At 37.9% G+C, this 18,692-nt stretch overlaps 1 protein-coding gene across 2 annotated transcripts; it reads right to left on the reverse strand.

The window, feature by feature from the left end:
• Positions 1 to 108: 108 nt before the first annotated feature.
• LOC120332132 (uncharacterized) lies at positions 109 to 18,324 on the reverse strand. 2 transcript variants are annotated; one of them, XR_013477830.1, is made up of 4 exons: positions 15,563 to 18,324; positions 4,554 to 14,422; positions 827 to 3,739; positions 109 to 359 (listed from the first exon to the last, which is right to left on the reverse strand). XR_013477830.1 is itself a non-coding variant. In XM_039399349.2 (3 exons), exons 2-3 carry the CDS (start codon positions 12,174 to 12,176, stop codon positions 3,665 to 3,667), a joined length of 7,698 nt encoding a protein of 2,565 aa, XP_039255283.2. In that variant the 5' UTR covers positions 12,177 to 14,422; positions 15,563 to 18,324; the 3' UTR covers positions 109 to 3,664. The 2 variants fall into 2 exon arrangements, 1 of the variants encoding a protein (XP_039255283.2); XM_039399349.2 differs by having other exon boundaries at positions 109 to 3,739.
• Positions 18,325 to 18,692: the final 368 nt, after the last annotated feature.

Genomic DNA, 18,692 nt, shown 5'->3' on the forward strand with positions numbered 1-18,692 from the left:
GTTCAGCTTTGCTTCCAGTGCTGCAGTGTCCAGAGTTTTTGTTTTCTTTTTCACCAATTTATTGTCCATTATATATTTTTTAAATTAATAGTAATTAAAAAAATAAAATCTGAAAACAAGAAAAAATTAAGCATGAAATATTTCAAAATTATACTATACATGCAGGATGCAGATATCACGATTAGAACATCTACAAAAAATTAAAAAAAAAAATCAATGTGCACACTGAAATTTCATTAAATGGGCGGTGAAGCATGTTTGGCAGAATATACACAGCCTTTTTGTAACATTGGTGTTTTGCCCACTGTTTTTACATTCATGAAAGGGTAATGAAGCATATCAGACAGAATCTACACAGCCTTATTATAACACAATTATTCCGGTCACCACTTGACAACACATAATGGAACAAATATATTTACAAAATGAGCAATAAAGCATATTTGACAGAATGTACACAGCTTAATTATAACATGATTACAAACAAAATAGAACAATAATATTGTGTTAGTGTGCAGCTGGACTCTTTAATTGGATAGAATAGTCATGTTTATTCCAGCTACAGTATCCTTGCAGTATACGCATACGGATCCACTAGCATAAAGACATAGAGAAAAGAAAGGAAGTTGTCTCGCGCAACCCAACTCAAATTAATAAAATTGACACTAACAAATGGGCGATGAAGCTTGTCCGACAGAATCTACACAGTCTTATTATAGCACCATTATTCTGCTCTATGATTCAGTCACAAAAAATATAGAACAATAGTATTTACAATACTCTCATCAAATTGGTAATGAAGCATATCAGACAGAATTTACACAGCCTATTTGTTACATGATTATTCTGCTCACTGATTTTTACACTAAGGAAATGGGTAATGAAACATTCCTGACAGAATCTACACAGTCGCATTACAGCATGATTATTCCGCCTATCACTTTGATAAACAAAATACAGCGAATGATTAATGAAGCATATCAGACAGAATCTACATAGCCTTTCTATAACATGATTATTCTGCTCATTGTTTTACCACAAAAATAAAACAATAATATATATTTACAATCAGTTGTCATTAAAATTCATCCTTGGAGTTTTACAAAATAACAGCAGCAATTGTATGTGACCATCTTAGTAAAAGGAAATCGCCATCTCACACATAAAAATAAGTGTAAGGTGTCCATAAAATCTTAAGATTTTTTAAATTTGCAGGGAATTTATCGATACCATATACTGTTTTGGCCCTCACAGATGTATTACCGGTAAATGAAGTAAAAATACTTGAACAATTACTGAATAAAAACAACAAATCTGTTTAAGCTATATTGAGAACTGACTTAATAAGAAAATTAAAATTGTAAAGGGACTTTATAGACACCCTGTATATTTGCCATGCATATGTGGGAAAAATATAAACAGCAGAAAGCCCATTACTCCCAATACGCTTAGCCTTAGAATACAATTGTAATTAACATGGCTTGCAAAAAAAATACAAATGATATTGATAAAATCACACAAGTCTAAATAGTTGAAAAAAAATAGAACAAACATTAGAAAGACGATAAAAAGTGGTAAAGATGCTCACAAATAGCACACAAAACAACAGTTTATATAAAATATGGGTTCAAATATTGGGAACAAGAAATCCATGATTATTTGCTCAAAAAAAGCTTCTTAGATGTGAAAGAGACTCTCTCAGAGTCAGAAGTCAAAGTTCCGCGCTCTCACTCAGAAGAAATGCAGACTCATCTCTGAACAAAGTTACAGGGACTCAATTAGAAGTAATGGACACTCAACTCTGAGCAAAGATATGGCGACCTCTGATATGCTAGAATAACCGAAACTATGTAGAATTATGGCGAAGTATTATACAGTGATAAATTATTCAACATACATGAATAATTGGATACATACAAATGGCATAAAAAAACTGAACATGATACACATCATAGGTTTATGGAAACTCATCTCTAAATGTAAAGCTAAATATAAAAACTTATTCAGCCTAGTTATCCCAAAGATTCAATTATTAGTCAACATGGAAAAAAGGTAACTTGCAAATGTTTTCCATAACATCTTCCATAAATAAACACAAACCATATATCCTCGCATAAAAGCCGAGTTTGAAACTCAAAAAAAAGTTGCCAAACTAAGGGGTTGGCTCATATGCGCATAACTCCGATCACACGTAAACGACATGACATTATAACTTAATTCCAACTGCTACAACTCAAACTGACAGTGATAGCAAAGATTTCTCTTGTTTGTACCTAAAAATATTGCCTAACTCGGCTCAGCGGTGTGGCGCATCGTGCCAAGGGTTAGGAATACGCTCGCCACCGCATCTCTGATTACACTTCGTGGTTTCGCAGGTTCGAATCCCATGCAGGAATGAACATGTGCGAGAGGATTGCTGGACTTCTCGCCGCCGTAGGGTGGTTCATGTAACCGCTGGCCGGTTACCGCTTCCTCCACCATCAAGTCCATGCTTCCGAAAAACAAATAACTGGCCATCTGATCTCATACCCAACCTGGACCGGTAACCGGACGAGAGGCCGTGGTTCGCCATACGATTGAGCTGTCTTATCGGCTTTCCTCTCCCCCGAGATAAATATGTAAATCCTGCCTCTTCTGCAACCATTTGCTGTGATAGGTGTGTACAGCGTGTTACGATTTATAGGGTCGGCTTATATGCGATGATATACTGTGATTAAGAAAAAGTGAACACAAAAGCAGTGAAGTAAATAATCGACAATGCGTTAAAAGGCTTTTTTAAACAAGTTTGGGTCAAATAAAGCCAACAAGGAAATTCCATATTCATATCTCCTGATTTACATATTGATTCAGTTTGAATTCATCAAATGTAAATGAGAGAAAAGCAGAAATAATATACGACGTCGATTTTACATAGCATAAAAGACGATAAAATAAAAACTAGAAATAAAATAGCTTACAGAATCAGTAAAGTGAACAAAACCTTTCAAAAGGTTTAAAACATACAGATTTCAGATTGGAAGGTGTTGTCAAAAGAACAGGCACGAGTTCGCTCAACCAAATACCTACACCTCATATGTCATAGACTGATCAGAGCAAGTTACAGGCAGACATATAGATTTTCCAAAAGTTTTTTAACATTTTTCTCAAAGCTTAGACATGCACGCCAGTCGACATCGTTGCCGGCGGCTGATGAAATACCAAGATCCACTGAAACTACATAGAATTATGGTGGTGTCCTATGTATCAGTAAACGCCGGTTAACACAAAAATTTAAGCAGTTTTGAGTCACTTTATGCAGAAAATAAAAAATCGTAGCAAAATGTAGTAATTAGCAAAGTTCAGAAACTTCATTAATTGTTTAATAATTAAAAATAAAGTAAAAACTTCAAGCAAAAAAAAAAACATTGATTATCACACAGAGAATCACATTAGATTTAAAATTGGATAAAATGACAAATTTTTTTTAAAAAATAAGTATGTACATGGAACAATTATAGCAATGAACAATTTTAGTGTTTAATTCATTTCAGTGACATTAATGAGGCAAGTCAAAAGAGAGCTGTACAAGGTTTGGTAGCTAGATATGAACAGGAAGTTCCGAATGATGAAAAACTGAAGTACTTGAACTTTGAACTGTAAATTCCGTATCACGGTTGATTTCACATTATTCGATATCAGGTGCTGCTTCTATTGCAGGGAACTTGTCTTTTTTCAAATTTCTCAAACACAAACTCGGATCCTGTGAAGTAAAAAGTAGAATAAAAAAATGTATATTTATTAATAATAGGTTACAGCAGTTGTTTTCAAACTTTTTAGCCCTTTTTAGTGTTTGTCTCGTGCCCCACTCTTCAAAAATAACTAGCTAACAATAAGCTATAAATAACAGATAGTAAGGCGAAAGTATGTCTTACGCAAAAACACACGGAAAAAACGTGGATGGAACGTAAATATCCAAAATAAAGAAATGTAAATATTCAAAACAAGGTGGACAAGATCAAATCTAATAAATATTTTTAATTAGTTTCACCCCCCTCAAAAAATTGTCTGCACCCTGTTTGAGAACCACTGGGTTAAGAGCAGGGATGGCCAAAATCGAATAATTCCTATTCTGAAATAACATGGATGAGCTTCTATATAGATCTCGGCTACGATTTAACAGACTCTGTACCCAGCAAAAAATGAAATTTGCCTTTCATTCGCTGTAGTTGTAGACTTGCAAAGAATCCATTAAAGATTGCACAAATAAAGAATATAATTTTATGCATAGGAACAGAAGAATAAAGAGTTCAAAGTAACAATTTAACTAAAAAGGTTGGGAAGTACACTTTATTAGCACTTTGATAGTCGATTGCAAATAATTCAAGAGTATCGTATTCCCTGTGTATAATATGCAAAAGAGGAATGGAAACCTCGATGTGCATAATACGATTGAACATCGAAAAATTCTCGCTTCCAATGTGCTAAAATGCACATGCATTTATCTGTTGGGTGTTTTTTTTTATGAAATATGATATTTTTTCTACTTTAAGTTGAGGGCTTGGAACATTACCTACCTCTTTTACAAATCTCTGTAGTCTCATCGCATAGATTGTCGTGTAGATGTAAAAACCATCCCTAATTTCAATTAGGAATCCAAATCTTCCAGGGGCCAGGATAAGAGGTTTTGGAGCCTCATTATTCCTTTTTTTAATGCGTTTGCTCTTTCGTGTTGGAACTTTGTGGCCGCTAAGCCATAATTGATCCGCCGGTGACACATATTTGCCATCACGGGTAGGAATACCCATAACGAAGGTCTTTGTTTGTGAAGTAAAAACGGATTGTTTTCGCAAATTATTTTCCCTTTCTTCCCTAAATTTTTGTCGTATCAATTTGATAGCATGAGGGAGTTTTTCATCAGGATATTCGTCGCCACTGTCTTCCCCCATAATCACTTTTTTGATTTGAGGAGCGGCGTTATCAAACGCTCTTTGAAATTTATTAACAGCTTTTTGTCTCCGTTTGAGTTTTCTTTTTTCTTTAACAGACTGATTGCTCGTGGTATTTTTAGAATACTTGACCAATGCCGCTGACTTCTTAGAGGTTTCAGCCGGTCTCGGATTCAACCCCTTCGAATTGTACGGCACTACTGCCCCAGCATTTGAGGGATCTGTTTTTTTTTCGCTAGTCTTCGAGCGAGCGTTCTTTTTATTAGATTTAGCAGCTTTACTATTCCCAGAATGAGGAATTCCACTAGCTTGGGGTCTTCCTTGTTGATTTTCATTATTTTCGGTGCTGTTTGGGTCGGTTTTTGGAGTAATTTGAATTTCAGTTTTTTTGGTGACGATTGGGTCGGTTTTTGGAGTAATTTGAAGTTCAGTTTTTTCGGTGACGTTTGAGTCGGTTCTTGGTGTAATTCGGTTTTCAGATTTTTCTATGTCGCTTGGGTCAGTTTTTGGGGTAATTTGAATGGGTCCAATTTTTGGAATTGTTCCGACGATAGCATTAGGTGGAGCTTGTTGATTTCCGCCATTTTCGTTATTAATTGACGACGTTGTTGGTGCGCTCGGAGTTGTTCTTATCGTATCAAAATCCAGTGGTCGAGAGTCATCTTCTTTCTTAGGAAGAATTTTGCTCATGTCAAGGGATGGTTGGTTTGAAATGAGTTGCAAACTCTCATCTGAACAAATATCTCCGAATTCTTTCGACGAATTCAAAACTCGAAATTTTCCACTAGATGGTATCGTGTGCGAGCCAGGTTGATCAATAACAGGAATTGCAGAATTTTCTGAATGTTCCGGAAAACTGGTTTGTTCTGTCGGAATTTTCGATATCAAAGTTTCTGGAGATATTGCTACATTTTGATTGGTGGTTTTTGAAATCTCACTTCCTGGATTTTTTTGACTTACTTCTGGTCTAGCTTGACCTTTAAATTCACCATGGACTTGACTTTGTGATTGGTCTGCTATTGATAGATTTAGAGATTCAATGGATCGAGCAGTTCCACTTATTGCAGGTAATTGTGATGTCATAGATTGAGATTGTGAGTTTACAGAAGAAGACTCAGATGCACCACTTTTTGCACGGTTATAAAAGTCTTTTTCAAACTGTGTTATCGGCATAACTGGATCGTTATGTGCTACTGCCTCAATAGCAAGTAGTTTTCTATCAGACTCATACGGTACTACTCGTGTCACTCTGAAATTTACTAATTCCCCAATTTGTTCTCCTAAGGTGCTGTCCATTTTTTGAATCGAAACCTGAATCCTTTTCCTTATCTTGTTTACTTCTTGACTTATGGTGAATACTTTGACCGCTCGACCTTTTATGGAGGCTGGTCGCTGCAATTCCAAACAAGACCATTCTTCTACGTAATCCATGTACGTAGCGTATGAATGAAACCTTTTTGTGGCATCCCTGGTTTTTTCGATATATTGTGCAATGTCACCCACTGTTACGTTTTTCTCTTTTGCCTCTTGAACGTCTTTATCACTCATTCCAGGGAAGTGTTTTCGTTGAATTACTTCATTTGGTACGGATTCGTCAACAGGTTCAGGCATCTTGTCCGCCATTTCTTCCCAAGTTAGAAATCTCCCGTTCGGGTTCAAAAATGGGTTTCCTTCCGAGTCGATCAGGACGGCTTTTTTTCGAAATATAAGATATCTCCTCAAGCATTCAGTTATATATAGTCTTCTAACTTCAGCACGACTAAGTTCCTTTCTTGAGGCGCATTCTAACTCAAAAGTGTCCTCTAAATGTCCAGTTTCGTTAGCTTTTCGCTTCATTCTTCCGTTATACACAACCATTGATCTATCAATAAGTCGTGTGACAGGGCCAGGTGGTCTATTTCTTGTAACATTCGATGAGCTTACATCTGATGTATGTATTTTCACCTTTGCCTTTTCTGTATTATTTGAAGAATTGACATTTGCTGTTTGTGATTGGGCCTGTGCTTTTTCAGCAATATTCTGTTTAACATTTGCTGTAGATGCAGTAACAGGTACTTTTCCTGTAATATTTGAATTGTTAGTTCTTGCTGTAGACGTAGTGATTGGTTTTGAAGTTTCCACACAAGGAATATCAACTTGGACTGCAGGTTTTTTTACTGGTATAGAAGATTTGACAGTGTCTACATCAGCTGCAACAGTGACTCGAGTGGATGATGTGGCCGTGACAGTGGAACCCATAGGATCAATATTCGTAAAAGTCTTGGATGTTGTACTGGTAGTTACTTTTTCAGGTGTAGGTGAGCCTGTTACATTGGTATTTCCACTCAATTTTGTTGTAGTAGGACTTACAACAATGCCTGGTTTGCTTCCGTTTGGAGAAATAGTAGCACCTTGGGGTGAAGATGTAACCTTTTGAGTCGCTGTAACTGGAGCAGCTTGGACATTGCTTGTAGATAATGCCTGTCCTGTTTTTTTTGTACTAGGTGCCGGTTTTGGAACTGTTTTATTGGTGTTCACGTTTCCACTGGGAGAAATTACAGTTTGAGGTGTAACTTTCTGAGTCGCTGATACTGGACCCGGGTTAAGATTGCTTGCTAGTACACCCTGCTGTGATGTTATCTTTGCTGGAATTGTTGTACTAGGCTTCTGTGGGACTGTTTCCTCAATGTTTACGGCTCCCTCAGAAGAAATTGAAACAATTTGAGGGGGAGTTACAATTGGCGGAGGGACTGCACCTAAATCATGCGTGGAATTGTTTAGAGCAACGGACTGGTCCAAATTCTTTGCTGCTGTAATTGCCATGTAAACTGCATCAGGATTTGGGAGATTCATTCTAGTACTTTTGACATATGAATTTCCACTAGACAGAAAAGCACCACTTAGAAGTGGAGATGCAAACTGTTGTGGTAATACAGCTGTCCCAGAGTATACATTGCTTGCAGATACAGACTGCTCCAAATTCTGTGTTGCCAGATTTGTAGCATTGGGATTCTGTGTTGGGACGGTTACTGCAGTATTTTTGATGTTCGAATCTCCACCAGATGGATTAGCACTAGTTTGGGGTGAAGATACCACCTTCTGAGGGACCACAATCGTACCAGGGCTGACATTCTTTGCAGATGTATCTTCAGCTGTAATCTTTGTGGCTGGAATTTCCTCTGGAGCTGCCTGTTTTTGGACCATTGGCACTGTTGTCGATGGTGCGCTCTCTGGTGCTTTTGACGAAGCGTTTGTAGGTTGGCTGGAAGGTGTAGACACAACTTGCTGTGGTATTACAACTGGGCCAGGTGCAGTACTTTTTTCAGGTACAGTCTGCTCTGAAATGTTGGTTGCAGAATTTTTAACAGCAGCTGCAGAAGGAGCGGCTACTGTAGTCTTATTGACGCTTGTAACTCCAACTTGAGGTGCAGAAATAACCTGTTGTAGGGGTAAAGCTGGTCCAGGCTGAACATTGCTTGTAGGCGACACTTGATCTGTAATCGTTGTGGCTGGAATAGCCTTTGCAGCTGTGATAGGTGGCTGTTTTGATACTTTTTTTACAGCTATCGGCTGTACGTTTCCAGGCGCATTATTTTTTGGCGAAACATCTACAGGTGCAGGTACAACTTGTTGTGGTATTGTGACGATACCTGGACTGCTACTTTTCATTGTTGTCACTTTAACAGTTGGCTGTTTTGAGACTGCTGTCGCTGTTCGTGGCAACACGCTTCCAGGCGTTTGTGTTTGGGCAATTGTTGCAGCTTCGCTCACAGGTGTAAATGCAACTTGTTGTGCTACCGGGCTTGCAGGTATAGCTTGCTCTGAAGTCTTCATAGTTGGGCCTGCGTCTGTTGCTGCAACAGTCATCTGTATCGGGACTACCACAATTTTTGACGGAACATTTTCAGGCCTTGCTGATGTTGTGGATATAATGGTCTGGGGGGCTGTATCCTTAACATCCATGATTTCACTTGTGGTAATAACAGTGGCACTTTGAGGTGCAACATGCTGTGTTTCTGCGACTTGGCTGTGGATAGCGTTTTTTGAAGTTGCAATCTGGTCTGGGATTCTTGTTGTTAAGCTTGCTTGTGGTGCTGCAATCTTGACACCTTTCGCTTCAGTTGCATTTTTAACATTTTCATTTGACTGTTTTGCAGCCATTTGCACAGATGGCACTGATTGGCTAGTTGGATTAGTTGTTACAGTTGATTTAGGAGCAGCTGTAGTAGCAACTTTGCCTGTTGGTTGATTAGCAGATTCTTGACTGCTAGAATTTTGTGCCACGGGATCACTATCTTTCGAAATTGTGGTTGCAGTATTTTTGGCTTTTGCAGCTTTTTCTTTCTTTTTTATGGCCTCAATATCAGGTAAGACAGCCTCTTTGAAAGATGAGGGATCAAGTGGGGGCATATTAGCGGCTTTAATAGAGGCACGTAGCATGTCAACTGGAGTAAATTCACCACTTTGTATTGCAGAAACAAGATGTTCTACAGCGAAAGCCAATTCAGGCTGAAGACCTTTTGTGTCTTTTAATATTTCGGCTGCCAATTCTTCCTGAGTTTGCGATGGCTGTTTTGATACTTTTTTAGAAGTATTCGCTCGTACGTTTTTTGGTTTGCTTGAAGGTCGAGATGCAATCTTCTGTTGTACAGCAACCGGACCAGGACTGCGACTGTTTGTTGTCGCAACTACAGTCGCTGATTTAGACGATGCACTTCCAGACGCCTGCTTTGAGTCTACCCCCGTACTATTTGGGGGTGCGTTTCCAGATTGGCTTGAAGCAGGGTTAACATTATTTGCTGATGAAACTTTTGTTGCAGTCTCCTTCACGACAGTCGGAGCAGATTTTTTGCTATCGGTGTTGTCCAAGGGCTTAGCTTGACTTAGGGCCAATGGTGCTGCTTGGTTTTTTGAAACTGTTGTTGCGCTTTGGCTAGATGGAGTATTTTCCACAGATGTACCCTGTTTTGTAGTTGTAGCTGTTGTCACAGTACTTGTAGTAGCTTTTCCTTGAAGTTGGGTGCCAGGGTTAACATTGTTTGCTGATGGAACTTTTGTTGCAGTGGGTGTTTGCTTTACTGCCGTCTGAGCAGATTTTTTGCTATCGGTGTTGTCCAAAGGTCTAGTTTGATTCTGGACAGACGGCAGTGCCTCGTTTTTTGAAGCCGTTGTTGCATTTTGATTAGATGAAGCATTATTTGCAGATGCTTGTTTTGAATTTGCTGTCACAGCACTTGTAGTAGCTTTGCTTTGAGTAACAGATTGAATATTACTGGTGTTTGAAGTTGGCCTTGCTCTGGTTTGTAGTGGGTTCTGAATTTTTGCCGGTGCCGGATTTATGTGCACAAATTTTGAAACGATGTCTGACGCTGACAATACTCCGCTCCTTCCACCACCAAGTGTTTGACTTGTATCAATCGGTTCATCATCCGAATCCAATTCAATGATTTTGGGTCTGTTTTCCGCATTTAGAACTTTCTTCTTGGGTCTTGGTATTGGGCCTCTTTTTACGATAATATCCGAATTCGGTTCCATACACATTTGTACAACTCTTGAAATATCGTCATTCGAATTGACGCTCATAAAACGTGAACCAAGCTCCTCGTCATCAGCAGTTTTGCTCACCCCACTAGCTTCATTTCGAGCTTGTGCAGCCTTGAGTTCGCGAATTCTATTTCTGCTTGAAGGTTTCATGCGTTTCATATACTTTTCTTTTTCTTTTTGTTCCCTTTCTTGACTTGGAGTACGAATTTTAATGACTTTTATCTCACTCTCGACATCTTGAAGCGCACCTATATTTCTTTGCGGCGGGTCTCCATTATTTGCTTTTGCTTCGGCCCATTTTTTTGGCAAATCTTTATCGTTTGAAATAATTGTAAGCTCGCGAGGCCCATCTTCTGGTTCTGGAGGTGCGGGTGGCAACACCTTATCCGCTTCTTCTAAAAATTTATCCATCCTTTCTTGAGTGAATGGTATTCTTGCACGAGGAGAAGAATCCTTAGTAACTTTCATAGTTCTAGTCCCATCTTTTTTAGCCGAAAGTTCCATTCTTAGTTGGCTAGCATAAAAAGTAATAACTTTTGAAGGTTTCGAAGAAGTCTTAGCGACGGTCTGATCTCTACCGCCATCTTTCTGTAAATACGGATTCGGTTTTTGTGAAGCTGCGCTCTCTGCTGCCGCAATCGCAGCAGTATTCGGACGCTTTTTCAATAGTTTTGAATCCTTCCTGCTACTTCTTGAACGAGCCAATGCACGACGCTGGCTTCTTTTCATTTTCACGTCTTTTCGTTGTGTAGTTTCTGGCTCATCTTTCTTTTCAGCATCCTCGTCCCACTCATCGGTCATCGTACTAACATCAATTTTTCTTGTGGGTGAAGTCGCGGCGTCTTTACGCTTGGGATTCTTTACAGAGCTTGGTTTTATTTTACTAGGTGGCACACCATCCTTACCAGCTGATGTTAAAGTCACCCAATTATTTTTCGGATAAACAGTAAACTCCTTTTTCATTTTCGGTTTTGAACTTTGACCTCCGGGAGTGGTTTTGACGTCGGGAACAGTGCTGCCAGATCCATCATCATTAGTACAAGTTGAAGTATTAACGCCAGAATTTAAAGAACCCGTGTCATCCCCGACAGCGGTTTCTTTGAACGTCTTTCCTTCCTTGCTCGTTGCGCCTCGGAAAGTTTTTGACAAAGTAGGATCGTAATCATAAACGATTTCCACTTTGGGTTTTTCAGTTTCCTCACTTTTCTGAACAGCTTGTTCAGCTCCTTTTGACACATTTTGGGAGAGACTTACTTGTTGATCCCCCGTTTTAGACTCTTTTATTTGTTGATCCCCCGTTTTAGTCTCTTTTACTTGTGGATCCCCTGTTTTGTGTCCTTGCACTGTCCCATTTTTGTCATTTGTCTTCTCAGTTTTCACTGCAGCATCGCGGGAATTTCCAGCCTCATTATTTTTTATCGCAGATCTCAATTCCGCTGCCTTTTGCTGCCTTAAACCTTCGATTTCCTCATACATGACATGCTCAGCACGGTGACGTTCAACCCAATGGGATCTTTGGCATTCCCGGCTGCAGTAATAGTGATATATCGGCGCATATTTATTAACATGAATCTGTTTGCATCTTAAACAAGTTTTAAAACGTTCTTTGGGGCCTTCCTGCTTCTCACAATAAGCACAGAAAACGTAAAATCGCTGAACATTTCTACCGTTATCAACTCCGTAGAATGAAATCGGTGATTGATTCAACTGTAGCTCCAAACTTTCCATGGTTATCTTCTAAACCGGTTTTAACCAGTTCTTTTCTACTAAACCGGTTTTAACTAGTTGTAACTGGAACCATTACAATAAGGTTCAAACCATACATACTTTATCTAGTATCTCTAAATAAAGAAATAACATTTTAATTATGTAACTCAACGTACGGAAATAGCAAAATAGAAAGAATGTGACAGTAGACAAGGGATATATACAAAGGATATGAATATACGTAAAAAAAATAATATTATTTGGAAAAAGGCATTTCAATACATGTTAAATGAGTTTGCTCTCTGTAAATCACAAATACCGGTATATCAGAAATTCTAGAAATTTCATTTGTATGGATCTCTAGTACACAAAGACATGCTCAAATACTAAAGAATATGTGATACTTTATATGCCTGCAAACTTATGACTAATGAAAAACAATCCTTTTTACATAACAGTTATTCAGACAGAAATTACTGCAAAGTGAAAAAGCAGCTCTTGTTTTTCATCAGCAAGTTTTTGAAATGGCGGTGTGGCTTTACTTAGCAAAATAGATGCTGCCAAGTTTTTACGCATTGATTCATCCCACATATCCAATTACTACCAAATATAAAATAAATATTAAAATTTACTAGAAAATAAAATTAGTATGACATTACGCTAACCTATCTACAACTCAAATGTGCTGTGATAGGTGAGTACGACGTGTTGTGATTTGTAGCGACGGCATATGTGCGAATTTTCATAAAATCACCGTTTCTAGAGGTTGACTTATATGTGGGGATATAGGTACCAGTAATCACTATTACACATGGGACTGCCAATTTTTTAGTTTGTATGAATCAAAAGTCAATACACAGGGGACAACAAACTGATCATGCAATTTACCATACACTAGCACAACTTGAAAAACCACGAAAAGGCTGTAGATGATCATCTATATATACAAATGACATCTCTTATAATAAGGAAATCAAAAAATGGAACAAAACACAATATAACTTAGTCATATGTTACCTATCCTCTCACAGGATTGAAAGAAATATTTGGTACTCCACGAAAGTGTTTGTACCAATATGGAGACGCGAATATCGGTCAGAGACTGGAGACTTATCGATCGAAAATTAGGGGATCCTCAAAACAGCGCTCTTACTCCATAGTGACACCTTGTGTCTCATCACTAATTAAAAAATAACTCGCTAATTATACGACATAATTCACCCAAAATCAATAGGCTTTTGGTCCGAGATATGATGAATGCACATGCAAAATCTGGAGCAAATTCAATCTCGTTTTCGTGAGATATCGCGTGCATCTAACAGACAGACAGACATACAGACAAATACCTATCAACATACTTACCGATTAAAATCGATAAGTAATAACTAATTTTGTTCACCTACACTATGAGAATACCAAAAATACCACCCAAATTTAAAAAAAAAAACTATATTCAGCTTGGCTGAAATGCAAACAACAAAATAAACAATATTTGAACAAATTTGCGGAAGAAATATATATAGGCTATCATAGACCAGTGCTTCTCAAACTGCGTTAACGGTTCGATATGGTAGCCAAACTTGAGTAAAATACTATAACACTTCATTTTTTACCTTTCACGCCAATTGTTACTTCATTATTACAGTTAAAGCATTGTATATTCGCATGCCGGTAGCTTAATTATACATGCGGACATCGACTCCTTGCGAGTGCTACCTTATCTTGGCCCAGGAATATTCTTCCACATCTAATTATGCCCCCCCCGTCAACCAACTTTAGAAACCACTGTTATAGTAACAAATTTAAAATATTTCAGAGTGTGATGCTACAGTGGGAGTTATTTCATTGAAGAGTCTAAATTCTAATTCCAGTCTAAAAATAAAAAACTTTAAAATATTTGACATGATACAAATCAAAAATATCCAGGTAGTGAAAGTAGACAGCCAACATGAGACATTTAATAATTTAGAAAAAAGGTTGCCACCTATCTGATGTAAAAAGGTTTGCTTTTAAAAAGCCTCGTATACAGATATAGAATGGAAATAATTTCAAAAAATGAAATACAAAAACAGTTTCACTTCTTAATGTCCATCCTCATGGTCAGAAAAACCTTCATTGTGAGTATCTGAACATTGGGATTATTCAGAGTCGCAGAAAAAACCTGATTCAGCTATTTTTGCAAAAAATCTGGGGTCAATAGGTCGTTGTGGATGCAAAGATTCAATAACATAGTGCTCCATTCTGTGGCAGAGTTTCCATTGCGCTATCTGTAAATGCCAATAAAAAATGTTTCACTGCCTGATATCATATTCAACACGACACATTCTGCGTTGTCAAAAAATATAAGGGTGTCTAAATGAATTGACAATTCGAATCAAACATATCCAAATTTTTGAATTCTTGACTTTAGGAATTATTTGGAAAAGTGATACAGATTGGAATCTAATGCAGGGATGGTTATGTACGCAAGGATTGCTGGACTCATCGCTGTAGGGTGGTTCAGGTAACCGCTGGTTAGTTATTGCTTCTTTCACTATCAAGTCCATGCATCTGAACACAGATAACTGGTTAACTATTCTCATACCCTACATGGGCGAGAGGCCGTGGTTTGCCACATGATAAAGCCATCTTATAAGCTTTCCTTCCCCCATAATTAGCCAGTTACTTGTTTTCAGGTGCATGGACTTGAGGTAGCCATAACCGACCACCGGTTACGTGAACCACTCGGCGAGGGTCCAGCAATCCTCTAGGATTTCCCGAACTTTTTGAGCCGCGTACCCCTGTTTGTCAATCTTATTTTTTGACGAACCCTCATCCCATGTTGTATCAATTTCTGAGCCTGACTAATTAGAAAGAATATTGTTTCCTTCAACGAAATGAAACACATGAAAGTCTGAACCAATACATACTAATGTTGAATGCTGCCAGGATAACGACAATTTGTTAAGATTATAATTTATTTGTATAAGTTTTAGACTCTTTTCATATCGTTGCGAACCCCCTGTGCAGTCATCACGAACCCCTGTTTGGGAAACCCTGCTCTAGCACATTATTACCCCGCATGAAATCCGAAACTGTGCCGGGTAATCAGAGGTGCGGTGGCGAGCGTATTACTAACGCTTATCACGATGCGTCACACCGAGACCCTATAAAGAAATAAAGGGGCTCCCGAAGTATGCGAACCAAGATGGCGGACATCGGAATGTAATATGTGTACTAGGTTAGGCCATAATTTTAGGTATAAATACTACGGGCGGCTCTTGGCTAGTCTTCGAACTGATAATAGGACTAAAATAAGGAAAATTAGAAAAAAATTATCGCCCAACCCTAACCTGTTACGTTCCGATGTCCGCCATCTTGGTTCGCATACTTCGGGAGCACCGAAATAAACAATAAAACTAACATACCTGGCATGCTTTGCAGCAATAATAATGAAGAAATGGGTTGTTTTTCTTGACCCCGAGTTGTACACATCGCAGGCAAACTTTAAAACGTTTCTTCGATTCAGTATTATCACACCACTGACACTTAACAGGGGGGTCATGAGGCTTCGGTGGGACGACGTCAATTCCATAATTTGACAATGGAGATTTGTTCAATTTTTTTTCCAGAAGGATTATAGCATTTTTGTCATTTTTTGACAAAGCCATATTCGTTGTTAAAGTAAATATAATCTTATTGATTACTTTCCTAAAAATATACATTGCACTCTTTATTAATTCAATATAGCTAACTAAGTATAGCATTGATTGAATATATACATATTATAAAAATATCACCTATCATTATTCTCATATGACTGGAAAAAATTTGAAAACATAAGTAAAAATGTTCGAGTGGCGACAACAGCTACAGTTTTTCGTGTTATTTGTCAAATTTCAGTAGTGTTCCCAAAAATAAGTTGCAATAAAGTATTTTAATTATCATTATGTCCTCAGATGATCTTTAGTTTAGTTGCAATAATCAAAAATTAGTCACACAAAAGCTGCGATAGACCAAGTTGAAATTATCTATAAGTACCTGTGAGCGACATATGATTGTATATTTTTTAATAGTAATTAATTTTAAAATGCGAATCAGTTTATAAGTGTCACCACTCCAAAACACTGTAAAATAAACATCCAAAATTTGGCAATAGTAAAGAAGAATTTTTCTGGGGTCAAAGAAAAATCCATAGACAAAAGCGAATTACCACTAACACCTTCTTAAAACACCATTTCACACTTGATTCAACATAACACCATTTATGTGCTAGGTTTACGACAAACATCACCATCAAGAATATTTTGAAGAAAAATTTCACGTAATAAAAATTAGCATTTTCAGTCCTTTTTAGATTTTTGTGGTATTTCTTCTGTATAAGCACTATACACCCAAAGTCCCAGTATAACATGAGTAATAATAATTGCAACAACAGCTGATGGTACATTACTATCATCTGATGACATTTTGAAGATCTTTTCAAAAACTTGATTTTTTGCGATATAATATGAAGAAATAGGTGCAACTAGCATTACAGTCACAGTAAACAGCAATTTAAATATTGTGTAATTTGAAATGAAGCTTCCTTCGTTTGCTCTGTTTATTTCTGCTTCCGCTTTCTTCGCTAAGTAAGATCTTCGTTCTCGCAGAGAGTCAGTTGTTGGTGATGACATATTTAATTAACAAAAGCTAGTTTAATTGAAATAAAAAACACTTCTTATTAGGTGAGTGAACACGTACCACTTCTTTTTGGCAATACCTCCCATCTCATATTCTGTACGTTTTAAACCTTGTCCAAGGTTTTGTTTACTGTCCATATTTCATAATCAGTTTTTATTTCTTTGTTTTTATCAACCATTTTATCGCCTTTTTGCTGATTATGAAGTCGAAATATACTTATCTTAAATAGGGCTTGTAGGCAGGTCAATCACTGCTAAAAGAAGTGTGGCTTCTATTTAGAGCAGTGGTTCTCAACCTGTGGTCACGTACCACTAGTGGTACGCGGGAGCTTTTCAAGTGGTACGCGAGCAGATTTGAATTATTGCAACAATTAACCTTTCAGTTGGCTAAAATATGCCGGCAACGCTTTATCTTCCTTACTGTATGTATTCGCTGAACAGCGTTTACAGGTTTATGGATGTTTCCCAAGCATCAGTTTCCTTGTTTATTTACGTAACTATACCCAATCAGCAATAAGTCAATAATGACGCAACACGTAACAATTGCAATTTCTGCACCCAGCCGCTCAGAGACTTCTGTCGCTCAAACAGATATTCAAGAATGGTTGCAAACATTGCTTCGTTTTCGTTTCGTAGTTTTGAGTGATATTTGTCAGTTTTCAGTTGTGTTTTGTAAGGAAATAATTATGAATTAATTAACTTAATTGTTAACGGTATGTCTCCCGCGGAGCTTTACTTTAGTTGCAGTAATCAAAATTGAATATTGCAAATGCTGCGAAGGACAAGGCTAAACTTAGTTGTATCAGTACCTGCGAACGACACATGGTTGATTAATTTTTAATAAAAATGATGGTTTCAAACACGAAAACCAGTTTATATGCGCCGAAAACATCAGAACGCTCTCAGCATAAGCATAAAGTGTGCAATAGTAAAGTATAGGTGTAATTTTTCCGGGGTCAATGGTCGGGTAAACGTCCATAGCGCTGGTGCGTTATCAGTCCATGTCTTTAGAAATCGCACTCGCCCGCTATTGCCCAGCTTAAAAGTGGGGATATCGGCATGTTTTCGTCCATTTTGCGTGTTACGCCACAAAGGATGTAGTGCCATATTATAAAATACTTCCATAGTACATTTCTTGTGTCTCTAAAGTGGTACGCGGTCAGTAAAAGGTTGAGAAGGCACTGATTTAGAGGGTGGCTGAACAGGGAAAGTTGTAAAACAGAAAAAAACTTCGATAACAGAGCTAGAACAATGATTATTCCCATGACAGTACTACACATGAAACAGTTCTCAGATTCCAAGAAGGCCCTGATCGTCAGATATAGGCTATTAACAAACACACTCAATTTGAATGAGGATAGGATTTACATATTTATCCCAGGGGAGAGGAAAGCCGATGAATCGGCTTATCCATAAGGCAAACCACGGCCTCTCGTCTGGTTACCATTCCAAGTCGGGTATGGGATTGGTTAGCCAGTTATTTTCATTTTTTTTCGGAAGCATAGACTTGGTGGTGGAGGAAGCCGTAACCGACCAGCGGTTACGTGAACCACCAGACCAGACTGGATTCCATGGCAGATGCACGCCCGAGGGCGCTAGCGCTCCACAAAAATGCACGCGAGCGAATTCATTTTTGCACGCCGAAAATTTGCAATTGCTCATTAATGTAAATCGGTTTAAATAGTTTGTAAATCAAATATCTAGTAATATAAAGATGCCAAAAAATTATAACTTCACAATTGTCGACTAATACTAGATTGCAAGTTTGGCCTGATCGAAAATTGCAAAGCAAAAAACACCATATCGTGTTGAATGATAGGAATCCCGTGAGAAAGATCGCCTCCTCACCGACGCTGGCCAGTTATGGCTTTGATTC

This window comes from Styela clava, chromosome 1, assembly GCF_964204865.1.
Source record: "Styela clava chromosome 1, kaStyClav1.hap1.2, whole genome shotgun sequence".
Lineage (NCBI taxonomy): Eukaryota > Metazoa > Chordata > Ascidiacea > Stolidobranchia > Styelidae > Styela > Styela clava.

Bases quoted from the DNA above. Each gene is read 5' to 3' on its own strand.
- LOC120332132 (XM_039399349.2), bottom strand. From the start codon at position 12,176: ATGGAAAGTTTGGAGCTACAGTTGAATCAATCACCGATTTCATTCTAC. The intron at 3,740-4,553 runs GTAGGTAATGTT...TTTACTTCACAG, and splicing joins TACAGAGATTTGTAAAAGAG to GATCCGAGTTTGTGTTTGAG.